Genomic DNA, 26,839 nt, shown 5'->3' on the forward strand with positions numbered 1-26,839 from the left:
AAAAGCCCCTTCAGGTCCCTTCAGAACCCCTCGTCGGTGTCCTGTTGGCCCTGTCGGGCCTTACTTTCCCGATAATGACCGGCGTTCTATATATTATCCCTTACATAATTGATGAACTATCTGCCCTCACTGATCTCTCCCCGTCCAAACCGTCCAATGAAATGTGATAGTGAACCGTATAACACATGCTCAGGAGATCCCACCACACCACAACAGGAGTCAAGATCACGAGCAAGGTGGAAGGTTTACGAAAGACGGTGTGCTGAGATTAATCATTAGCCTCCTCCAAACTATGTAAAGGATCAGGCCTTTAACGGAGGGACGTGTCTGGGTAATGAAAGAGATATTCATAAAACCCTACTGTATAATACAAACACAATTTAAATATCAAAAAACAAAGTTCTCGGTTTTTAAGTTGTATAACAGTATAAATAAAGTCCAAAGGTCAACAGATATAGAACTCCCAAGAATGAATGAAACAAAGACACATTAGCAGGATTGTAGTCATCCTCTTTAATGGAGAGTTCTCACGCACATGGCGTTGTGTCATCGCTGCTTCAGTCATGTGATAAAGCGTAAAACAGGCGACATCGTTGGGTATCAAGGCACAACATATGGTAGATACTCAAGGTTTAGAGACCTTTGTACAGCGAAAAAAAAAATGTATTGGTCATATAACCATGAACACATCCAGAATGTAATCAGTAACATGGATACCTTTGGGCAGCCTAGCGTGACAGTGTTAGCCCTTATCTCCAGGTGAAAGGCCCCTGCCTCACACACCCACACGCTAACAAATGGTCACATGGACACACACACACACATGCTCCTTGCCGCTCCCATGGACACACACACCAACACGCTCACACTAACTCAGATGGACACACACATGCTCACACATGCTCACATGGACACACAAAAACACACACACACACAAACACACACACACACATGCTAACATGGACACACGTAGGGTTGCCAACCGTCCCGTAAAATACGGAATCGTCCCTTATTTGGCAATTAAATGTTGCGTCCCGTATTGAACCAATACGGGACGCAATTTGTTCCGTATTTCCATAAATGTCCAATACACATGTCTGTCACACACACAAATACTAAATCTAACAATAATGATCAAAACAAAACACAGGGAATACTACGGTCAGCAAAATTGTCGCGGAGGGATCTACGCAAGACCCGCTCCGGTCATCTGTGTGTCTGCGCATGCGTGTGGTGGTCACGGTTGCCTAGCGACAGACACCACACACCGGCGCTGCTCACAAAACCCGCGCCTTTTAAAAATGCCCACTACACCCGGTACTCCACCACGTCCTCAAAAGCGTAAACGCTTGCAGAAGTACGGACGTGAGTGGGAAGACGCACATCCTTGGCTGGACAGCGTCAATGGAGATGTTTACAAGGCAAGTTGTAAAATATGTCGACGAGTGTTTTCAGTGGCGCACGGTGGGCTGTCTGACATCAGACAGCATGCAACAGGAGAGCAACACTGCAGACACGAAAGATCGAGAAGACCCAAGCGTCAGTGTCACAGTTCTTCATACCCCAATCATCTCCTGAGGTTGATACGGTATGGGACATTATGTTGTGATTGATTTCCTATCTGGTTGTGCTTTTGCCAGAACATCGCAGTGCATGGGCAGAGCCTATTTTAGTAAACTGTTGTGGTTTGATTGATTGTTTAGGATGTTGAGTTTTAAAAGTCGAATGAACGACCATTTATTTAATATACAGAAGTATATAAATATTATGTATGGCCATTTAAAGAACAAATCATACTAATGGATTAACAGTTAATAAATAAAAAAAATGCATTTGTTAAAAGAAAACCTTTATTCTTTAATATACATACATTTCCTAGATTAAAAATGTTTGTAGAGCTTTCTGTGTATTCTGTGTCACAATTTTTATATTTTTGAGGAATGCAGTGTTCACTGATCATTACATCAATTATATTATTAGTGTGGTTTAACTGTTTGGATGACCTGTCTTCTTTTCGAGTGACAAGACAGGCAGCAGACAAATGTTCAATTTAATCAACAATATGTCATCCCACTCTTCCTCTCTATATTACCGCAGCTGAGGTGACACAGGTGTACCACACAGTCAGACACAACCTCAGCTACAACAGTGTTGACTGTGCACATAAACTGAATCAAAAGATTCTCCTGGATTCAAAAATTGTAAAAAAAAATGTATAGGGAGAACAAAGGCAGAGGCAGTGGTTAAAGATGTCCTTGCTCCAAAGGCAGTGGCTGATGTTCTTAAGGCCCTAACATCAGATAAACCCCTCCCATTTTCCATTCAGACAGATGCATCAAATAAAGGCAACAGGAAGATGTTCCCCCTTGCTGTTCAATACTTCAGTCCAGAATGCGGGGTCACCAACAAAATGCTGGATTTCATTGAAAATGCAGATGAGTCCGCTGCTGGGATTGTAGCTCTCATTGAGCAGTCGCTTGACAAATTTGGCTTATCGTTGGATCATGTGACAGCATTTAGTGCACTGCAGACAACACAAATGTGAATTATGGAATTCAAGACTCTGTCTTCACCAACTGGAAGAAGTAATAAAAAGATCTGCTGCAAGGAAACTGCCATGCCCATATTTTGCACAACTCAGTGAAGCATGCTCTTGACCAGCTCACTGTAGATGTGGAAAATGTTGTGCTGAAGGTCTATGCCTTCTTTTCCACATCTGCCAAACGAAGAGAATCACTCAAAGAGTTTTGTAGGTTTTGTGATGTTGCGTTCCAGGAAATTCTGCGACATGTCACAACCAGGTGGCTCTCCCTTAATCCAGCCATCACCCGGCTAATGCAAACCTGGATTGCACTGAAATCGTACTTCATCAGCCTGGGGGGAGGAGTGTCCCAAACAACTTCGAGCATTGTTAAATTTCAGTGAGGACTCAACTGAGGAAGATGGAGACATTGTGGAGGTTTACCTTCTTTTCTGCAATAATATCCTCTCTCTCTTTGAGGAACTTGTAAAGAAGCTGGAGAGTGATGAAACCACCTGTGTTGAGTTATATTCCATCATGGAAAACTTCAAGCAAAAGCTCACACAGAGACGAGATTAACAGTTCTATGGCTACTTAACTAAATTGAAGCTGCAGCGTCTCCGTCCACTTGATGCTGACATGGCAAGGGCAGATTTTACTGTATTCCTCAACACAGCACTCTCATATGTTGAGAAATGGTTCAACTTTTCGGAAGACTACTGGTTGTTCTCACTGCAACCTCTCTCTCTGCACCATGGCACCATGACCTTTACTGACATTGAGAGGGTGACCACCAAGCTCAACGTCATCCATAAAGTCAACATGGATGAACTTTATGATGAATGCTCCACAGCAAAACCCATTCTGAAGAGGCTCAAAGAAGATGCTGAAGATGAATGGAAGTCCAAAGGTGTGGCTGCCAGGTTGGTGGCTCTCTTTCGAGTAGCTGACCTGCCAAACATGCTGTCTATCACCAGACACATCCTGAGCATCCCAGCATCCACTGGATGTGTGGAAAGGATCTTCTCCAGAATGGCCAACAAATGGAGTGACTGCAGGAATAGGTGCTCCACAGAGCTCATGAGAAGTGAGCTGCTGATCACTCTCAACTTTGAGCAGTCCTGTTCAGAGTTTTACAACAGCGCTTTGAAAGACAAAGAGTTACTCATTGCGTTAAGGAGTAACAAGAAGTACACCTGGAAAAATAAGTAACAGTTTTGAGGGGAGGAGTAATGTTGAGGGAAGGAGTAATGTTTTGCACTTTCTTTTTTTACATAAGTTTATAAGTGTTTTTGTTGTTTATTTGTACTGTTTTTTTTTGTAAAAATGTTCAAAGAGAGTCCCTATAGTTATGCACTTAAAAAGTAACATGAAGTTCTCAGTTTATTTAGTTTATATTTTAAAAGTTCATTGCTGCACACGCCACCCAAAGAGATCTCATTCAAGATTTAATTGACTGCACTTTATAAGAGAATTTTATGTGATAATAAAGCATTTCAAGCTTTAAGTATGACTAATTCCTTTCTTGATCAACCCTTTACTAAAAACACCAGCACAAAATAAAACATACCACTGCTGCGGGCGCCCCGCCCCACAGGAGTCGGGCCCGTGGTGAGCGTCCCTTATTTTAATTTCTGAAAGTTGGCAACCCTAGACACACGGTGACACACATCAGTATAACCTTATGTAACCTGTTATGTTTCTAAAGATGTTGGCACATAAGGAGTGGATGTGGTCCTGGTCGGTCGGTTAGTCTAGCATTTAGAGGGTTGGACCCCCAGCTGAAAGGCCCTGGGTCCAAACCCCAATTTGCGCAGACCATCTGTAGGCGTTGTTGATCCAAACGCTCTGAATGATTGTTTTCATTTACTATTTCTGCACATAAGTAAAATAGAATTCTGTCGTTTTTTTATCCTCACTGATTTTGTGTGTGATTGTTTTGACCACGGTTCACCACGCTGACTTATAACATATCTACAGGGAGGCCACTCATTCAACTGGAAGTGAGCAAGATAACCTTATGTTACTGGCGGTCATTTAATTATACCTAACATGAATAAAACATGAACACATGAACTAAACTTGCCTGAGACATGTCAGACGTGACCTGACCTGCCTTTGTGTGAGACCGTTTTGACACCTCCCAGCTAATTTCAAGGCTGGTTTGGAGAAAACCTTTTGCCTGTCAATCCATTTGCGCAGACATCGTTATCATAGCTCCACCACAGGTGCATGGAAACCCCACTTCTTAATAGTGGAGAAAGTGGGGAGGGGGGGAGGGAGGAAGCAGAGAGGGTTGGGAAGGTAAGTTTCTGCTCTTTTCTTTTGTCTCTCTCTCTGTGACTCTTGACCATTAGCTCCAGCAGTTGTAAAGGAAGTTCTCTGCCTGTGTATTCCTCCCAGGGTGTTCTCTGCAGTGCTGTATGGGGCCATGGCTGTAGGGGAGGCCAACACTTTCACGCCCAACTACGCTAAAGCCAAGATCTCCGCCTCCCACCTCATGATGCTGATTGAGCGAGAGCCGGCCATCAACAACCTGTCGCAGGGGGGAGAGAAGCCGGTACACCACACACACACACACACACACACACACACACACACACACACACACACACACACACACACACACACACACACACACACACACACACACACACACACACACACACAGACACAGACACAGACACGCACACATGCACACACACTCTCTGGACTCTCCCTCTCTCTCAAACTCTCATACACACACATACACTAACAGGCAGCATGGGGTTAACATAATTGGGATATCTCAAGATGCTAATCGTTCTCTCTCTCTCTCTCTCTCTCTCTCTCTCTCTCTCTCTCTCTCTCTCTCTCTCTCTCTCTCTCTTTCTTTCTCTCTCTGTCTTTCTTTCCCTCTATTGCTCTTTCTCTCCGTCTCGATCTCTCTCATCCAGGACAAGTTTGACGGCAACGTCCGCTTCCAGGACGTGCGGTTCACGTATCCCTCGCGGCCGGACCTGCCTGTCCTGCAGGGGCTGAACCTGGAGGTGTGCAAGGGGGAGACGCTGGCCCTGGTGGGCAGCAGCGGCTGTGGGAAGAGCACCACCGTCCAGCTGCTGGAGAGGTTCTATGACCCCCTGGAGGGGTCCGTGGTGAGAGGACTCGCTCTCTCTAACACTGTCTCTCCAATACTCCCTCTCTCTTTCTCTCTAGTACTGTCTCTCCAATACTCCCTCTCTCTTTCTCTCTAGTACTGTCTCTCCAATACTCCCTCTCTCTTTCTCTCTAGTACTGTCCATTTTGTCTTCATCTCTCGGAATTCTAAGAGTAGACCAAGAGCAGTGATGACACTGTCAACAAAATGGCTGCGCCCGTGAAGAGATTTATTTTCTTTGTATTTGTACCACGTTGGTAATTTTAATTTTAAATGCTCTTACACACTTGATTACATTACTACTTTATTCCGGTCACCAATTTATGCATTGCACAGTCTTGCTGTGCGTGCAATACAATGTAAAGTTGTTTGTTTTCGAGCTTAATCCGACTATGAGTAACCCGATTCGCTTTGATTTTAGTGAGACTAAGGTGTATACATGCATCTTAATAATCCAATCATAGTCGGACTTAGCCAATAATTCGATTTTCTTGAGTATCATGTAAACGCACTGACTCTCTCTCCCTCTCTCTCTAGTATTGTCTTTCCAGTACACTCTCTCTCTCTCTCTCTCTCTCTCTCTCTCTCTCTCTCTCTCTCTCTCTCTCTCTCTCTCTCTCTCTCTCTCTCTCTCTCTCTCTCTCTCTTGCTCTTTCTTCTTCACTTAATCGCCATATGTTCTCTCTGTTTCTCTCACTATCTTTTACTCTTTCTCTTACTCTCTCCGTAACTACGTTTAACTCTTCAATTCTAACGATCAAACAAGGACAGCAAAATCAACCCAAACTACACATTAGTAAGTCCCCATACAATAAAGGGGATTACATTTGAACATAACAAATTACTCTTTGTTATGGTATGTTATTGTTATTTTATTACATCATCTTGTAGTAACTGAGGGCAAGTAACTTTTAAGAGTATGATTAGCCAACAACTACAGGTCAAACAGTGAGTGAGATCGCAGACAACCTATGGCGTGATGCTCTCTTAACACTGTCTCTCCAACACTCCCTCTCTCTCTCTAGTACTGTCTCTCCAATACTCCCTCTCTCTCCCTAGTACTGTCTTTCAAGTACTCCCTCACTAATATTGTCTCTCCGATACTCTCTCCTTCTCCCTAGTAGTGTCTCTCCTGTACTCACTCTCTCTCTCTCTCTCTCTCTCTCTCTCTCTCTCTCTCTCTCTCTCTCTCTCTCTCTCTCTCTCTCTCTCTCTCTCTCTCTCTCTCTCTCTCTCTCTCTCTCTCTCTCTCTCTCTCTCTCTCTCTCTCTCTCTCTCTCTCTCTCTCTCTCTCTCTCACACTTTCTTCTTCCCTTAATCGCCATGTGTTCTCTCTGTTTCTCTCACTATCTATTACTCTTTCTCTTACTCTCTCCATAACTATTTTTTACTCTTTAATTCTATTAATAAAACAAGGACAGCAAAATCAACCCTAATTAGAAACTACTAAGTCAACAAACGAAAAGAAGAACACTTGAACATAACAAATTACTCTTTGTTATGTTATGTTATTGTTTTTTTATTACGTCATCTTGTAATCTAATAAGTAACTTTAAAAAGGACCGCGGACAACCTATGACGTGATGCATGTGTGTGTGTGTCGCTTCACCCTGCTATTGGGTGGATGTGAAGGCATCAGAATGTTTATTATCACTGGATTGTGAATGTTATCACAACATCTTGACTTCCACAGGAAACATCCCCGGCCCTGCTGTGATTTTCTTCTCCCCTTGTTGTGACTCGATGGGATGGAAGTGTTCCGTCAATGTGAACACGTTTCATTTAACTCTAACTCTAAATCCACTTCTGCTCTTAGATACTGGACAATATGGATGTAAAGATGCTCAACATCCATTGGCTGAGGTCCCAGATAGGCATCGTGTCCCAGGAGCCCGTGCTGTTCGACTGCAGCCTGGCCGAGAACATCGCCTACGGAGACAACTCCCGCACAGTCAACATAAAGGAGATACAGGCCGCCGCCGAATCAGCTAACATTCACAGCTTCATCGACGGCCTGCCACAGGTAGCGTTGATAACTCCCAGTCAGTACGGCCTGCCACAGGTAATGTAGATATCCCCCAGTCAGTATGGCCTGCCAGAGGTAATGTAGATATCCCCTAGTCAGTACGGCCTCCCACAGGTAACTTTGATAACCCCCAGTCATTAGGCCTGCCACAGATAATATTGATAACCCAAAGTCAGTACAGCCTCCCACAGGTAACGTTGATAACCCTCCGTCCGTACGGCCCGCCATAGGTAACGTTGTGTGTGAGTCAGTGTCTGGGAGAAGTCCTTTAAAGAATACATACAGGTCAGTCGAGGATGTGCTCATGTTCACCAACAGCCAGATTAATAATTCAAACAGCTTGCAAACCTGAGCAGTACAGAATTACTATTACCCTTCCTCTGTTGACTGTGCGTACCCTGAAGCTGGCCTCTTGGTTTGTTGTCCACAATGATGATGCCTCGCTGTGTGTTGAGCAGAAGTACAACACTCAGGCTGGGGACAAGGGGACCCAGCTGTCAGGCGGGCAGAAGCAGCGCATCGCCATCGCCAGAGCCATCCTGCGCAACCCCAAGGTGCTGCTGCTGGACGAGGCCACGTCGGCACTCGACACCGAGAGCGAGAAGGTGAGCGGCGCCCGCTGTGTCTCGGATCACTGAGCGAAGGACAGACCAAACAAACGCAGTCAACGTTCAAAAGTTCAACAAATGCACTTTATTTATATATATTTAAGCAATAGATCACGACAGGCTGTGGTATGTGCTCATTATACCTCTGTTAAGGGGCGTTGTCCGGCCCCGACGCACAGCGGAGGGCCGGCGACCCCCTTCACAGTGGTATAATGAGCACATACCACTGACTGAAGTGATCTATTGCTTTTATACAACGGTTACTATTATGGCAAAACGAAAGTCATAGACACACTACATTTAAAAAGAAACCAAGAAAGTCAAAGTAGCCGTTTTATTAGAGAATACAAAAAAGTAGTCCCTCCTGGCTGCCTTCAAAATGCACGACGGTCGCTATGCAACACACTTTAGCGTCCCTCCAAGAGAAGGCTCGGCTAGAGCGGTTCGCCGGCAATTTATCCTATGGAGCAGTTCACTCACCGTGTGCCTAAGCTTTCATTAGTCTCTCCATTGCCTTGCTCACTCCCGGAGTAACAACATTTACACCCTCTCCATCATTCAACATATTTTTAGGCTTCAGTGAACTGTGCTATTGCTTTTATACAACTATTTTTATACTTTATATTGTAACCGTTTCTACTTCCAGGCGCGGTGTGATATGCAATCTTTCACAAAATGATTGGGCGTCATAGCAGTTATGTATACGCTCATTATACAACAGTTAGGAACCAATCAGATCGCTGGATTTAGGCCCCCCGTTGTATAAATAAATATATATATATGTGTGTTGGTAAACAATGTCAAAAATAATGGGGATATATATATATGTATTTGAAAATATATATAAATGTATAGAAATATATATGTATATATTTACATCTATACATGTATAGATATATATTTATATATATATGTGTGTATATATGTATGTATGTATATGTATATAATAGAGAAGTAAATATATAGAAAAGTATATATATATATATATATATATATATATATATATATATTTACTTCTCTATTGAAATAATTATGGGACAACCATGCTCTTTGCAAATGTTTCTATAGATGAGCTCCCCAAATTTTGTGGCTATGTGTCCTCTTGTGTCATGGTGTCGTTGTTCCCCCAGGTGGTCCAAGAGGCCCTAGACCAGGCCAGCCAGGGCAGGACCTGCATCGTGGTGGCCCACCGCCTGTCAACCATCCAGAACGCTGACCGCATTGTGGTGTTCCAGGACGGCGTGGTGGTGGAACAGGGCACACATCAGCAGCTGCTGGCCCAGAGGGGCTTCTACCACACACTGGTGACCAAGCAGATGGGTTACAGCCACTGAGGGCAAGGCTGCCTTAATGCACGGGCTTACCTGGGCTGAAGCCCCAGGGCCTACGACGATCAGGGGGCCTATCATGAGCTGCAGTAAATGTTTAGTTTTTCTTCGATTTTTTAATACTGGCTCATGATAGGCCCCTCAATCGATGTAGGCCCAAGACAATGCGATTTTTTTTAAGGCCGTACAAAGATCAGAGGCCATCACAAGCCAAGAAAAAAGGGGGCCACTATGGCTGAGGTCTCAAGCGGCCAATGGGCCCAGTTACCACTAGGGGGTGCCCACCCCCTAGTGGTAGCTGGGCCCAGTGGCCACTTGAGACCTCAGCCACAGTCGTGGCTAATAATTTATGCATCTTCATTGTAAGTTCCCCTCAGGGGGCCTACGAAACCTCTCACCCCCAGGGCCCAATTGCAGGTTAATGCAGGCCTGACTGAGGGGAGAGCTGGAGGAGGACAGAACACAGCCGCTGGATACATGCTCTCCGCAGTGTATTTAATAAGGCATATCAGTCTGGTTCCCTGGACCATCTCGGGGGATAGATACTTGGTCACAAGTATGGGTGCCTTGCCAATGTCAGTTAATAGGGAAGGTAAAATTGAATACCAGTTCATATCTCTCATCAGCACTTAAGATCATACATAGCTGCTATACTGATTGCGGTCGTACATATGGCCTTAGGCCGGTGCAGAAGATAATCACAGCCGATAATCATATTTTTTTATACAACAGTTCTACGTCAGTTTTTGTATTGAATCATTTATTCGTCTCCGCCAACACAAATAGCTCCACACTTGGACTGTTGCCAAATAACTTATATATATTTTCCTGCATACTGTGTAACTGAGTGTGGGTCTACATGTTATCATGTGCTTTCCATCATGTACATTTATCAGTTTATTTCCATTTATTGTGAAACCTATGAAATAACAGCCCGTTGACATCCCTTGGGTGGCCTGTGTAATTGTGTTCAGTTAAAGTTCTGATCAGAAATGACGCTACTCGAAAATTAAAGAGGACACATTATGAAAACAACACTTTTCCCACCACTTCTTTCAGCTGCCCACCCCCTCTTCTCCAGCAAAAAATAATTACAGAAAACGGCTAATAAAACGCTTGAGGTGGCGCTTTTTAAAGAGAAAACTTTAATTTTTTAGTACATGGTATAAAGATAATTATGAGCCTTTGATTGATATCCAGGCATTATTTGCGGAGACACATTCCTGCTCCCAACTTGTATTGGAGTGAACGAGGATATTCTGGGCCCCTTGAATTGAGGGACCCGTCCACAGCCAGCTAAAACGACTGCAATACCAAGCTTGGCCGCTGAGCACTGGTTGATTGCGGAAGTATGCACTGTTCCTGGGGGCTCATGGGGCTTGGTGCTGCCTAGCGTTTGTAACGTTCGGACTTTAATATATATATATCTATGGTTGGAACCATAGACATCTTGGTTGGAACCATAGGGTTGGAACGACTTGCTAGTGTGGAAGCGCTTCCGCCTCCGCTTTTTAATACTGCGTTTCCGCTTGTAAACACATGTGCGCTTAAGAATAAAACATGTGAGCAATCAAGCTGATCGATATTTATTTGACTTTTGTCTGTTATGAATGCGGTCATGTCTCCTTCGCATGGAGCCTCTTTGAGGAAGTCACAAAAGCTTTGTTGAGTCTTCATTAAAAAAAATTCCATTCATTTTTTATGAAACTAAGTGAAATTGTCTGAGAACTTAATTTATGCATCAGATTTACAGTATTGTCGATTACTATTATGCAGGGGAAAAAAGACAAAGATAGTGTTGATAAACATATATTTATTTGGATATATTATTTAACTGATCTAATTCATTCATTCATACATTCCTACCATCTACCATTGTAATGAATATAAGTAAATTATAATACGTTCATTACAAATTACAAACATTACAAATGATTGGCTGTGTATTTATTTAACAACATTGGATCCAGCAAGAGCTTCTCACCGATAGCCATTAATGGCAGTATCCCTTCCACCGGTAAACAAATGTTTGCGCGCCATCCTCAGGCACACAAAAGTCTGTTTGCAGGGCTGACCCTAAAAGAAAAGATTAAACACAATCATAAATAGGTATACATAAATAATGTAATCTTGTGAGCGTGTAAATTAACATTGTTATTGGCTACAGTGGTGTTTAACACCAGCTACTAGGGATGTGAATAACTCAAATTTTTCATGGCCGAATAATCAGTGGGTGGTTTGAATAATCAATTATTCGAAGTGTGCCGACATTCTCAAAGGCAGCCATCGATCATCGCCAAGAAATCCCTTAATATCTTAAACGCAAAAAAACAACTACCTGTTAAGTAGTTCCAGTCAAATTGTCTGTTGTGAAAAATGCATTAAACTGTAATCAGAAAAAGCGGTTATATGTATAGATCCTATAGTATCTGCGGTGTAAAGGCTGGGCCGAACGGCCCCTCCCAACTTGGACTGCTCCGCGGTCTGTCATTTCTGATTGGCTCAGCCTCACACACGGCCGGGTCACTTACCCGGTACTTCTCGTTGATCTCACTGAAGTTACACAGAAATACGAAAATGTCAAAAAGGAAAAAAGGTGGTGGAGAGGCAAAAGAATTGAGTGGCGCTCAGAAGTTGAGGTTGAAAAGGAAAAAAATGTTAGAGCAAGACGCAGCCAAATGTGCTAAATTAACCAGCCTTTTCCGTGGAAAAGCCAAGGTTGACGGCGACGCCCCTGTCAGCGAGACCAATGGTTAGGCGGGAACAGGACACAGCAGCATAGCTATGACAGGTGCACTAGCGAGCATGTTTGGCAATATAATAATGACTTAAACTAATTATGGAAGTACCAGAGACGTCGGAGAACAATTCATAATATTGTAATGCCCACGGAAGAGGCAGTGAATGAAGTATTGATTAGAGAGCGATTTATTCGATACCACCGCTAATAAACCATTGGAACACTTCAACACCGGTAACCACAGCAACGCACAACAAACCCCGGCCCGCCCCCATCTCCCAAACCCTGTTTATGTGTATGACAATTTTTTTCCACTAAAATAATTGTATCTTGCACTATTTAGATCATTTTCAGCCTTGATTTACCTTTCTAGGCACATGCAATTTGTAATATTTTGTACATGGACAAGATTGCTTATAAAATATTTCCCAGTGATCTTCACATTATTCTAAACACATGCACATCCCAACATTGACATGCCGTTGCAATGCACATATCCACGGATAAGGACTAGTTTTTATTATTTTACACCGTGGCAAAATTCTACGCGCGCTATTCCCGCGGTCTCATAAAAGGCCTCTCCATCCCAAAGTCCCGGGCCAAATTTTTGGGCCAGTCCATCCCTGATGGTGCGTGCCCCCTTTAAGGGAAGGGGGCGTGAGACCCACCTGGGTGGTGCGACGCATTACTTAAGGAACGCACCTCTGGCTGTGCGTGGTTCTGTGTTTGGGGAAATAAATCCTTCTCGTTGTATTTTCACCGGCAATCAAGTCTCCGTCTTCAATTCAATACGATCTCCTACATTGGTGACCCTGACAGTTTCCGGACGTTTCACCGGATTACTGTTCTATGCGCTGGAAGAGCGAGGACGCGCAGATCGGAGATTGGACTATGGAGTTGGATTCGGCGGACGGTTCCGTGGCTGCTGCTCCGGTGATGGCAGTCTCCCTGAAGCCCCCGGAGTTTTGGGAACGGCAGCCGCGGGTCTGGTTCGCGCAAGCGGAGGCGCAGTTCGCGCTGAAGGGGATTACGGCGGATGAAACCAAGTTTTATTACGTAGTCTCCACGCTTTGTGGCTCGACGGCGGCCAGAGCAATGTATATTCTCGAGGACCCCCCGGCCCGTGGGAAGTATGCATTGCTAAAGGGGTTCCTGATGGAGACTTTCTGTTTGTCGGAGGCTGAACGGGGCGAGTAGCTTCTGGCATTGAATGGCCTCGGGGACTCCAAACCATCGGAGCTCGTGGATCATATGCTGAATCTCCTGGGGAATAATATGCCTTGTTTTTTATTTCGGGCTTTATTTATGCAGCAGCTGCCAGTGCGTGTCAGGGCAGCTCTAGCCAACAGCGACACCACAGACTTTCGGGCTCTGGCTAGGGAGGCGTATCGTTTTTTCGCCGCCGGGTGCGAGCGCTGCACGCATAGACGTCGATTACGGGGGGGACGGGGGGACACGTCCCCCCCACTATTTGAAGTACGAATTTTGTCCCCACCACTTATAAAAATGTGCAAACCAATTGCGACTGAAGAAATCCCCACCTACTAAACCGAAATTGTCGAGTCTAAAATCATGCGATAGGCGTGCACGAAGACATAATTTATTAGATAGGCCTATCTAATAAACCGTTGGAACACACAAGACCGGAACCCATAGCAACGCCGGTAAACAAACCCCGACTCCCGAGAAGCCCAATCCCTATGAGCTCCCCGCGCTACGGCCATCCGGAGGCGCACAGAGCTTTTGGCCGTGATATTATGTATACAATTATATTATATTATATACTATTATATATAGAGCTCCGAGAGTCGCAAACGGCAACAATCACTTTCTCCTCCATGCTGCAGTTCACCCCGGACTGCACTGCACTGAGTTTAACGGTTAAACGCTGATTGAACTCGCTCGCCTGTGCACGGCGAAAGCGTGGCGCGACAAATCAAAAAAATGTGCCCGATACGCGTCTATATGTTCACTTTGTATGGGACCTTGTCGTCCCGTTGCGTTTGGTGTGAACACACTGGAGAAGTTTCAAGACAGACAGACAAAATTTACATTTTTATTCAGAGCCGGTCCTTTTGCTTCCTATAAAAGCATGTTTGTGACACTGGATAACGATATGGATACATCATTTACCCTGCATGTGGAGGGCCACATAAGGTAAGAAATTGGTTTGCGTAAACTTTGCTGCTGGTTCTGTTTACTCGTGATGACCTGGCCAAAGATTACCCACGGTCCTAAGCGATTGTGATCTGATTCTGGTTGGTGCTCCAGCTAGTATGCATTGTATATATAGATCGCAGCTAGTAGCAGCTACACACGGTGCGATTGCTATGCCAATGTGGTTATAGTTGTTTTGTCTGATTGAGATATGTGACGACTTGGAGCCTGGTAGGCCTATCCAGACATAAATATGTTCACGCATAACCTGTGTGATTATCCTAAACTGTAGGGGATTTTATTTGCGGGCAATTTGATTATGATGTTGCAACGAGTGAAGTCTACATTGGTCCTTCGCAAGTGTTTACTGGTGGTCAGGATTTGGCAGATGCAATTCTTTTCTGGGCGCTTGTTTTTTTCTTCTTTTTTTAATGCATTATAACATATGCTACCAGCAGCCCTTGCTCGTCTTCAAAAGGCTGATGCTCAGTACCTCGTTTCATTTCGTACCCCCTTTACAGTCTGGCATTGTTTGTCTGGTAAACTTTGTTGATGTCAAGATAAGTGTTAAATTGCCAACACTGTTCTTTGTCCTGTGTGTATTAGTATTACATATCTCGAGCCAATACCCTGGTGTTTCCAACGCCGTTTGCAAAACAAGCCAAAACACAAACTGTGGTTTCCAGCTTTTATTGTTCGAATAGGATTTTCAACACCTGACAATACACTAGAGCATATTGTAATGCAGCGTTGAATGGATGAATAGCTTACATAAGGGTACCCAGCACTTTTCAAACCACACTCCAGCTTATGGTTATTGTCCCCACCACTTCTAAAAACAAACTGACGCCCTTGGCTGCACGGCCGTATTGGCCCACACCACTGTCGACCTGGAGATGACGGACACCATTGCTGTGGCCGCGGCGACACGACGACAGCCACAGCATCTGCAGGTCTGTGTTATTTCCACGCCCTGTATGGTCCCAAAGCTAGGAGGTGCCGCCCCCCGTGCAGTTTCGTGGCATCGGGAAATGCATGGGCCGGCACTCGCTAGCTGCCATGAGTGTCGGCCGTTCTGGGGGTCTGTTGTTCATCACAGACACAGGCTCTGGGAGACGGTTCCTGTGTGACACGGGGGCCCAGGTGAGCGTCCTGCCCGTGTCACGCATTGATAGAATAGGGGGCGGCCACGGCCCCCCCCTGGAAGCCGCCAACCGCAGCCCCATCCGCACCTTTGGGACTAGGTTTCTTTATGTTTCGGGGGTCAGCGTTTCGGCTGAGATTTTGTCACCGTGGAGGTGTCCACAGCCCTCCTCGGCGCCGATTTCCTCTGCGCCAATGGCCTATTGGTGGATGTGATGAACCGGCGCTTGATAAGTGATGAGACTTTTAGCTCCCTGGCATGTGAGCTCAGTGGCTCGGGCACGACGAAGCTGTCGGGCGCACTCTCACCCTCCGATGTGTTTTCCCCCCTCCTCGCGGAATTCCCGGAGCTCACGGAGCCCACGTTCACAGCTGCCGCCACCAAGCACGGAGTGGAGCATCACATCGCGACCACTGGCCCGCCGGTCTATGCCAGGGCCCGGCGCCTCGACTCTGCTAAGCTCGCCGTTGCTAGGTCTGAGTTTGACACCCTGTGGCGTCTTGGAATTGTCCGGCGGTCGGACAGCCCCTGGGCTTCCCCGCTCCACATCGTCTCGAAGCCTGGCGGTGGGTGGCGTCCATGTGGGGATTACCGCCGGCTCAATGACATTACGGTACCCGACCGCTACCCGATTCCCCACATCCAGGACTTTTCTGCCCGCCTGGCCGGTGTGGTAGTTTTCTCCAAGGTGGACCTCGTTCGGGGCTATCACCAGGTGCCCGTCCAGCCGCAGGACGTCCCGAAGACGGCGGTGATCACTCTGTTTGGACTATTCGAGTTTTTATGGATGCCGTTCGGCCTGAAGAACGCAGCCCAGGCCTTTCAGCGACTGATGGACACCGTGCTGCGGGACCTGCCATTCCTGTTTGTTTACCTGGATGACATTCTGATCGCCAGCGCCTCCACGGCAGGGCACATGAAGCATCTACAAACACTCTTCGAGCGGCTCAGCCAGCATGGCCTGATTGTCAATCCGGCCAAGTGCCAATTCGGCCGGATCGCCATTGACTTCCTGGGCCACCGCATCACCAAGGAGGGAGCTGTTCCCCTGCCCTCGAAGATGGCTGCAGTGGCGGGCTTCCAGCACCCTCTCACAGTTCGAGCCCTGCAGGAGTTTTTGGGGATGGTGAACTTTTATCACCGTTTTGTTCCCCGTGCGGCCCGGCTCATGCGGCCCCTGTATGAGGCACTCAAGGGTAAGACCGCAAAGCATATCATTGACTGGACCGCTGAGAGAGAGGCGTCCTTTGGGGACGCTAAACGGGCATTGGCCGAGGCGACTATGCTGGCGCACCCTTTGCCTGCGGCGCTGATTGCCCTGACCACCGATGCTTCGGACAATGCAGTTGGTGCTGTGCATGAGCAGTTGGTGAGCGGCGTCTGGCAGCCGCTGGCATTCTTCAGCCGGCAGCTCCGCCCCTGTGAACGGAAATATAGCACCTTTAATCGAGAGCTCCTCGGCCTTTACCTCGCCATTAGGTATTTCCGTTTCCTGTTGGAGGCTCGGCCATTCTCAGTTTTCGTGGACCACAAGCCATTGACGTTCGCGATGGCGAAGGTTTCGGAGCCGTGGTCTGCCCGTCAGCAGCGCCAGCTGGCCTACATCTCGGAGTTCACAACTACATCCGCCATGTGGCGGGTAAGGACAATCACGTGGCCGATTGCCTCTCCCGGGCCATCGCAGGAGCTGGCCACCTGGGAATCGACTACATCAGCATGGCAGGTGATCAGGCCTCCGACCCGGAGGTCCAGACTCTGAGGACAGCTGTCACGGGACTCCGTTTGGAGGACATCAAGTACGACAACGTCGGTGTCACGCTCCTGTGTGACGTCTCCACTAGACAGCCAAGGCCGGTCGTGCCCGGTAGTTGGAGGCGTCAGGTTTTCGATGCCGTGCACGACCTTGCCCATCCTGGGCGGAGGACATCGCAGCAGCTGGTGGCCGGGAAGTTTGTTTGGCATGGCCTTAAGAAGGACATTCGAGACTGGGCTCGGGCCTGCGTGGTTTGCCAGCGGGCCAAGGTGCATCGGCAAGTGACTGCTCCGCTGGCGCATTTTTCAATGCCGGAGCGGCGGTTCGACCACGTGCATGTGGACCTGGTGGGGCCCCTGCCGCCCTCTCAAGGGTTCAGCTACCTCCTGACAATGGTGTACAGGACCACCCGCTGGCCAGAGGCTGTCCCGCTGGCATCCACTACGACCTCTGACGATGCCCGGGCGTTCATAGGCACCTGGGTCGCCCGGTTTGGCCCCCCTTCTGATGTCTCCTCTGACAGGGGACCTCAGTTCACATCCAAGCTGTGGAATGCGGTCGCCGGGAGCCTGGGTGTGCGGCTCCATCGAACTACCGCTTATCGCCCACAGGCTTATGGGTTTTGTGAGCGGTTTCATCGCTCCTTGAAAGCTGCACTCCGGGCCAGCCATACGGATGACGGTTTGGTCGATAGGCTCCCCTGGGTCATGTTGGGCCTCCGGACTGCCCCTAAGGAGGACCTGCGGGCTTCATCAGCCGAGCTGGTTTACGGGCAGCCACTACGGGTTCCTGGGGATTTCATCCCCACCGCCACAGCTCCCTGGTCGGCGGCCCAGGAGCGGACCTCGCTACAGGACAGGGTCCGGGGTTTCGTGCCGGTTCCCACCTCGCAGCACGGCCTCCCGAAGGCTTGCGTGCCGCCCAGCCTGCGGACGGCGCAGTATGTTTTCATCCGCCATGATGCCCATCGGGGCCCTTTCCCACCTCCCCACGACGGTCCGTTTCACGTCCTGGACGCCGGTGACAAGGCCTTCCTAGTAGACATTGCGGGCAGGCCTGACTACATTTCGGTCGATCACCTCAAGCCGGCCCACCTGGATCTGGACCAGCCCGTGGGGTTGGCTCTACCCCCGCGGCGTGGTCATCCTCCGGTTTTCAAGCCTCATGACTCCTGCGCTGCCTGCTGTGGCCCCCTCGGCCCCCGCACCGGTTCCGCTGAGTCGTTTCGGGTCGGTGCTCAGGGCTCCTCCCCGTTGGCCTTGACTGTTCGGGAGAGTGAATTCTGGGGGGGCGTCTGTAGCGGTATCGTAATTCACTATGTGTATGATGTATGGTGCGTGCCCCCTTTAAGGGAAGGGGGCGTGAGACCCACCTGGGTGGTGCGACGCATTACTTTTACTGTTTGTGGTTCTGTGTTTGGGGAAATAAATCCTTCTCATTGTATTTTCACCGGCAATCAAGTCTCCGTCTTCATTTCATTACGATCTCCTACAATATAATAATACAAATATATATATATATATTATTATTATTATTATATATTTTTTTATAACTTACGTAATTATGTATGTCATTGCGGGCCGCCATGAATGATTCCGCGGGCCGCCATTGGCCCGCGGGCCGCACTTTGAGAACCAATGCTATAAACCCTAGAGTATCTGTTGTATAAAGGCTGGGACGTTAGCTCTCTGGCTCACAGCTGAGCGGACTAGAATAGAGAGAGAGAGAGAGAGAGAGAGAGAGAGAGAGAGAGAGAGAGAGAGAGAGAGAGAGAGAGAGAGAGAGAAGAGTTGAGGAAGAAATGATTTGATTGAACATTCATTCACCGTGACCGCGGTGCGGGCCCTCCCGCGACTCCCGGCCGCCACGTCTCCCGTCGTGCCCCGGCAGGTAGCCTACTTTTTCACAAAAAAATAAAAAATAAAATAAAATAAAATAAAAAAAAGTTTAAAATCCCCCCCAAAAAATGGAATCACGTTCCCAGCGCCCCCCTAGATTGTGCGAACGCCCCTGTTGAGATACCATGGTCTATAGCATATAACTGAGTTTTCTGATTACAGTTTATTGTAACAGTAAGCTGACAACATCGCTAATAACACCGCAACTGCAAATTAACCACACGGAGATACACCGGTCAAACTAATTTTCTTTTTGCAATCAGTCTGCGAGCGCATCCGCCGTGTTGATAAAAAAATAATCCCCCCATTGTATTAGTCAAACCCTCAGGCGTTACCAGGGAAACAAAGTTATGGCTTGGGAAAAACTTTATATTTGAATGGGAAAAAATGTTAACGGCCCAAATGTTAAAAATCGATTTTGGCCCTCGGGAACGAATAATCAAATATTCTGACCCATCCCTGCCAGCTTCGTCCATGCAAAATATAGCAACGTATCATTAAGTTGCAAAAACGTTTGAAAAGTGGCACAGATCTTTAAGTTTGATTATTTGCATTAACATGATGAATCTATAAAAAGCAATACCAAATATTTCTGAAAACTTTCATAAAACTTCACTTACATTTGGACATATACTGCTTTCCCTCTGCATTTTTTAATATCCCGTGCAGCGTGTGAACGCAGAGGATTGTGGGTAATTTTTGCTCGTCGAGGATGCAGCGATTCATCCTTGAAATATCTCGGAATTCTCAAAAACAAAGGACGCGAAAAGGGAGCGAATTTCCAAGTGTTCTCAACATTGGAACAGTGCTTGTTGGCGTTCTATGATGTAGCGTCCTTAAAAAGGCGGCCGATTCCTTCCGACTATTTACTAAAAATGCAATCAATAATTTAAATACAAATAAATGGTAACATATCGATTTGCAATGAGGTTGGAGTAGCCTACCCACATAAATAATTGTAATACACCAACATTGTTTACTGCCATACGCAGCTAAACAAGCTGTGTCGACCATGTCGCGGTTCATGGACCTCACAGAGTCAATGCCAAAGTTCCTTCCCCCCAATTCTTCTCAACCATGGCCGAGATATCCCCCACTACGAGTCTCTACTTGTGGAAGAACCAGAGACGTCAGACACAGTCTTTAATATTCATAATATCATCCGAGGCGCACATAGCGTTTGCCTGTGATCTTACGGTAGATAGATTATATAAATACCCGTACATAATATTATTATTGTTATATTATATAGATATAGAGCTCCAGGAGTCAGCAAATGGCAACAACCCCTTCTCCTCCATGCTGTGGTTCAGTCTGACAGCTCATTGGTCAATGGGCAGCAGCTCATATGCATCAAAGCTACAGACACCAGAAACAGCGCATTCTGAAGGGACTGAAACAGAGGTGAATAGCGGTAGGCGATATTTTTTTTCTATTTCCAGCAAACAGCTTCAAAAACTTTTTTTCTGGAACTCAAATACTATGTTTACTTGTTGGCAAAACTCCATAATATGTCTCCTTTAAGTAAAATTAAACATTTTATGAAGTAATGCATGAATTATGGGGGAAGAGTAAGTTTTACTTCGGTTTCCTCATACTATTTAAATGTTTAATAGCTGTACATAAACCTAGAAATACTACATAAACTTTACACTGAAAGTGACGCGTGTTTTGAAACGCAGGCACGACCTGGGGGTGTGGTCGGGGACCACCTCTATCGGGGCCCCCACCAGTATCTGCCATAGGGGGGCGCTGGAGGGCCGTTCGGGGACCCCATCCTCCGCCGTCTGGCCCGTCGCCTGCCACGAACTGAGAATACCAGAGTAATACGGTTTCCATTAGGTCCGCTACCACCGGGGGCAGAGCTATACTGGCAGTCGAGTCCAACTCGCCAGTCGGCGAGAGGAATTTTAACGATGCCGCTTAAAAGAACATGCCTATACTCTTAAGCCGTAGAAGGGGCCCCGGACTCCAACACAGAGTTGCAGAGTGAGCCCCTGGTATGTCTAACATGTAAAAACGGACAAAGGGGCCGGGAGAAGACCAAGACACAGCCGAGCAGATGTCTTCCACCGAAACGCCTCTGAGTAGAGCCGTTGAAGCGGCGACGCCCCGTGTCGAGTGAGCTTTAATGCCCAATGGTGGCGCTAAGCCCTGCCGAGAGTAGGCTAAGCAAACACCCTCACATATCCAGCGAGAAAACCGCTGTTTAGAGAGAGCGCGGCCCCTGCTAGCGTCGCTATAACACACAAACAACTGTTGTGTGGAGCGGAACGCGGTCGAGCGTTTCACGTACACATCCAGCGCCCGCACCGGGCACAGGAGATGCAACTCTGCCTCCGCCTCACTAGAATGAGGCGGGGGGTGAAAAGCCTTAAGCACAATATCTCTCGACCGGAAAAAATTATTAATGTTCTTTGGGAGGAACGCAGGATTAGGTCTGAGCAGCGCGAAGGAGCTGACCTCTGTTACATTCCCATGTGTTGCATGGCTAATGTCCTTGTGTATGCTGCCTCTATAGCTCCAGAGTCGTGGCTTCACCTGAAAGAGGAACACCTGGAGACCTAATCAAGGGGGGCTGTATGTGTATAAAGAGGAGCTGCATGGCAGTTGCCTCTCTCTCTGTTCTCGACTCCATGAGCAGACAGCATGTCCTGCTGTCTGCTATCGACTACTGCCCGTTGGTATCGCTGCCGTGAACTGCCTAGCAGTTCTGCCTAGCCGCGTAGGGGAGGCCTGCCATTTTGTTTGTTCCTTCTTTTTCTCCTGTTTTGCTTGTGGCTAGGGAGGATGAGCGCATGTATTTTTATTTACCTTCTGCAACGATCCACCTTTATGTTTCTAACCAGGGATACCCTTTTGTTTGTTTTGTTGGCCATGGGTCTCCCTGAAGAGAAGTGCTCGAGCTGGCAATAAACACCGTTACTGGACCACCTGTCTCCTACTTTCTTTTATGGGTCTGGTCTATAATACTCCCCTTACCCCTAGCTGTTTAGCAACAAGCAGCTCGGGCTGACAGACAGAGCAGTCAACTCACAGGCCCGCTTGGCAGAAACAAAGCCAATAAGAGCGCAGTTTTAAAGGACAGGGCATCCAAAGGGGCCTGAGACAGAGGCTCGAAAGGGTCCCTGCGTGGTGTAAGCACGCGCAAAACAGGCCTAACCCGTCTAGCCCCACGCAAGAATCTCTTGACCAGTGGATGGCTGAAGATCGGTCCACCATCACAGCCTGCATGGCCAGCCGAACCGGCTGCCGCATAGACCTTGATAGTGGAAAAAGCCAAACCTTTTTCCAATAAGTATTGTAGAAACGCAAGCACGCTTCCCACTTCGCATTGAGATGAGAAAGCGTTGGATAGTGTGGATAGTGGATAGTGTTGATAACCGCTTCAGGCAAACCTTTGCTCTGCAGGATCAACCTCTCAGGAGCCAAACCAACAGCCGTTCCGATACATCGGGCGGGTGGTGCACTGTCCCGTGGGCCTGTGAAAGCGCATCTGATTTGAAAGGTACCGGCCACGGCGCCGTCCGTGAGAGCGCCGCTAGCTCTGGAAACCACAGAGCTGAGCGCTTCTCTGGAGCCACTATAATCAGGGACAATGTCTCCTGTCTGACCTGTTCCAGAAGAGGAAGGATCAGCTGGATACAAGAGAACCCGCGGCCAAGGTGTGTGCGCCAACACATCTACCCCTAACGGGGGAAGATCCCGAGGGTTGAGAGAGAACAACCACCTGCAGTGTGTGTTCACGCGAACAGGTCCACCTGAGCCGTCCAGAACCTCTGCCAGATCAGTCTGGCAATGTCGGGATGTAACCGCCACTCGTCTCGGCGGGGACCGCCACGAGACATGAGGTCCACCCCGAAGTTCTGGGCGCCCGCGATATGCAGGGCTCTCAGACTGAGGAGATACTGATGAGCCCAAAGCCAGAGCTCGACCGCCTTTTGGTGGAGAGCGCACTCTGGCTGGTGGAGAGCGCACCCCCTGTCTGTTTATGTACGCCGCCGCCGACACGCTGTCCGTCCTGATCAGAACGTGGCGGCCACGCACTAGGGGTAAAAGAAATGCAACAGTACTTTCCTCAAAGCGACGAGTTCCAGCACATTTATGTGAATTCTAGGGGGCGTGCGCCACTCGACTCCCACCGAGTGAGAGAAGCACGTTCCTCCCCAAGCCGTCAACGAGGCGTCCGTGAAGACCACTACGTGGGACGTCACTCTGAGAAGGGCAGGGGGGTTTCCCCAATATCCCAGGTCTGGTGACACCGAAAGGGGTACGAGGAGCACTCTGAGCTTGTGTCGCATGGGGTCCAACCGTTGGCAAGGAAACCACCGCTGGAGTCTGGGCATAAAGAGCAGACCCAGGGGAACCACGGGATGGGCGGCTGCCATCAGCCCTAACAGGTGCATGGTGGACAGCGCGGTCACGTTTCTGAGAACACGAAAGCGGGAGAGTGCCAACAGGATGGCGTCTCACCGAGGAGGTAAGAGCACCGCTGTCATAGTGGCTGAGTCTAGGCAAAGCCCCAAGTAGACTGCCAACAGGGAGCGGGAAACTCTTTTCCCAGTTGATGGCAAAACCTAGGAAAGAGAGATGGTTTATCACCCTCATGGTGTCCCTTCTCGCAGCTACTTCTGAGTTGCTCAGAATAAGTAGGTCGTTGAGGTAGAAGAGAACCCTCTTTCCCTGACGCCTGAGCGGTCCCAACGCCGTCTCCACTAGGGGTGAAACGGATCAGTGTGTCCACGGTTCGGTTCAGATAACCGTTTTGGGCCTCGGTTTCGGATACGGTTCGGATTAGGATCATGTCCGTGATAGTAAATAGGCGGACTTTTTTTTGACGGAGGGTTTGGGGGAGAAACACAAAAATTAATGAGACCCACAGGCTATTTGCAATGTGTTAATTGACTGCAATCAGACAACTTGCAAGGCTTTTTTGTGCAATAAATGTTCCCCTAAATGCATTTGAAAACATGGTGCACTGAGTGTAACATGTAAGGGATAACGGCCGACGAGGCTTAGAACTCTGGCGACGAGCGCAGCATGAAGCCAGAGTTGCCTCTACCTGTCCATTATTTCCATCGAACCGGTCGACCTCGAAGGCCGTTATCCCGATTATCACCCGTTTGTATTTATCTCCCGTATATTTAGAATATAATTGTATCAATTACTTTCTTTAAATTTCGGAATCGTGCGCTTGAAAAGCCCAGTTTGTTTTGAACGCTGACAGGATGAAGGGAGGGGCGGGAAAAGTCTCATTGGCTCGGGCAGCACTGGAGAGAATGCATTCCGCTGGGTCCTAAACACCCTTTGTATCGGACGTAGGCTACAGTAGGCAAAATACGCTACACAAGGCAAAATACGCTACACAAGGCAATGCCTTCATGAAACCGAAATCCGCGGATCTCCAGAATGCTCCGAACTGTGGTAAACGAACCGAACGGATTCGGATACAATTCGAATCCGCTGCAGGCCTAGTCTCCACACACTTTGAGAAGGTGCGCGGGGCCAGGGAGTAGCCGAATGGCAGGCACTGGTACTCGTACGCCACCACAATAGAGGCAAAACTGAGTAACTTCCTGTGAGCCTGCCGAACAGGGACGTGGAAGTAAGCATCCTTGAGATCCAGGGATGTGAACCAGTCGCCCTCTCTCACACAGGAAATTCAGAATGCTCACTATCAGAGCGCTGCTCTGATAGTGAGCATTCTGAATTTCCTGGCGGCAACAAATCTGTTGAACACGCAAAGATCCAGAATAGGTCTTTTCTCCCCTGACTTCATGGAAACCAGGAAGTAGCGGGAGTAAAACCCTAGGTGTGACTTGTGGGGGGGAACGGCAGTGATGGCCCCCTTCTCCAAGAGACTGGCCACCTCTTCTGCCAGAGCCGTGCTTGCCGCTGGGTCCCGTAGCGTGGTCTCCACCAACCCCATAAAGGGTGGGGGACGGCGCTTGAACTCTATGGGAAGGCCCCATCTCAACGTGTTGTCCAACCACGATGGTAGAACGCACCGCTCTTGACAACACGCATAGCGGTCGGAGAGAGGGCGAGCTGACATCTGAGGAACGCTGTCCAGGAATAACCCGTATTCCTCCGGCCCTACCGCCTCCACGCAGTGTGTGGACCAAGGGGGGCATCAGAAGGAAAGGGAGGAGGCTCAGCGAGCGTGGGACACGTTACAGAGCTAGTCGCTGTACAAACAGCGAGCTGTCTAGACGCCGCGCTCGCGTCCGCTGAACAGGCAGCGAGCCGTCTAGCCGCTGCACTCGTGTCCGCGCGTTGTCCGCTGGCTGTAACCACAGCGCGCAGACCCGTCTTCTCACCTTCCAGAAGGTAGGTAGGGGGGATAATGTGGGGAACTAGGAGACTGGTACAAGCGTCCGTATCTACGGGCTCGTGTAATGAGCCTCCAGTCCACCAACGAAGCTCAAAGGGACGCCGCTTCTTAGAAGCAGGTGAACCAGAGGTTATGTAAACACGCCGTCCGGCCGCCACCCTACAGCCACCGGGCTGAGGGGGGGAAAGAGGCAGCCTAGAGGAATATCGCACTTTAGGGAGTATGTACTGCCGTTCGGTCGAACAGTCTTTTTTAACTTTATTTGGAACAGAAAAAGTGGGAGCAAGCTTGCGGAACTTCTGGCTCCGCGGTGCTGCTCTCCCCGGCTGCGGCGGCGGCTGCTGCTGCTGCGGCATCGGGGTTGGAGGCGGCCCCCTGGAGCGTTGGGACCGGCCTGGACCCCGCTTCCTCCCGGCCTGCTGGTGGGAGGAGCCCGTGAGAATCGCCCTGAACCGGGAACGATTCTCACGGACGGACTGCTGGTGCGCGAGCACCTCCGAGAATCGTGCCCAAATAGTCCATCCGGAGCTAATGGGCCCTGGACGAGGCTGGCCCGCTCTCCTTCCGGCACCGCAGTGTAAGAGAGCCATATGGCCCTCTGAATCATGGTGGCCCATGCCATATGCCGGCCGGCCGAAACGGCTATCGGCTGGCATAGCTGGAGGATGGCGCTGGAGAAGCGGGAAACCGTCAGCCATCTTGCGGCCTCCTCCGGGCCGTAAGCCTCCCTGCCAGCCAACAATTAGACCAGGGCAGAGGAGAGCAGGGCAAGGTTGTTGACCGCCGGGGGCAGCGGCTTCTCATTAGGACGCCATCCGGCGCCCGGACAGAGAAGCGATGCCAGGGAAGGCTCCAGGCAAGGGATCCCCCTCGCCTGTGTATCAGCCCACCCCTCCACGTTAGTGAAGTCAGTGAAGGCCTTCACCGGGGCCTTCAGAGTAGAAGGGTCTCCACCAGCAGCGGTGAAAAAGTGCTGAACCGTTGGGAACAGGGGGCACTGGGTAGCCCGCCGGGAGGAAGACAGGGTGCGAAAGCACTCGCCCTGCATGTCATTCGACATGGGGGCGAGAGGCGGGGCTGGCGGGATGCCCTTGATGGCCGCCGCCTCGCCCATGATCTCGTCGAAAAGATCGGCCATCCGGCGTGGTTTTTCCTTGGGGACGACCGTGGCGGTGGAAGCCCTGGAGCGGGAGA

General features: G+C 48.6%; 1 protein-coding gene across 1 annotated transcript in view; it reads left to right on the top strand.

Annotated features, from left to right (window-relative positions):
• Positions 1-11,476, top strand: part of abcb4 (ATP-binding cassette, sub-family B (MDR/TAP), member 4) — a 23,493-nt gene extending 12,017 nt beyond the window's left edge. The window contains exons 24-28 of the mRNA XM_056602414.1: positions 4,925-5,081; positions 5,458-5,655; positions 7,474-7,680; positions 8,142-8,288; positions 9,422-11,476. Coding sequence (XP_056458389.1) covers positions 4,925-5,081; positions 5,458-5,655; positions 7,474-7,680; positions 8,142-8,288; positions 9,422-9,625 — 913 coding nt within the window. The 3' untranslated portion in view covers positions 9,626-11,476. The remainder of the gene's footprint in view (positions 1-4,924; positions 5,082-5,457; positions 5,656-7,473; positions 7,681-8,141; positions 8,289-9,421) is intronic.
• The last annotated feature ends 15,363 nt before the right edge of the window (positions 11,477-26,839 follow it).

Source organism: Gadus chalcogrammus, chromosome 11 (genome assembly GCF_026213295.1).
Source record: "Gadus chalcogrammus isolate NIFS_2021 chromosome 11, NIFS_Gcha_1.0, whole genome shotgun sequence".
Lineage (NCBI taxonomy): Eukaryota > Metazoa > Chordata > Actinopteri > Gadiformes > Gadidae > Gadus > Gadus chalcogrammus.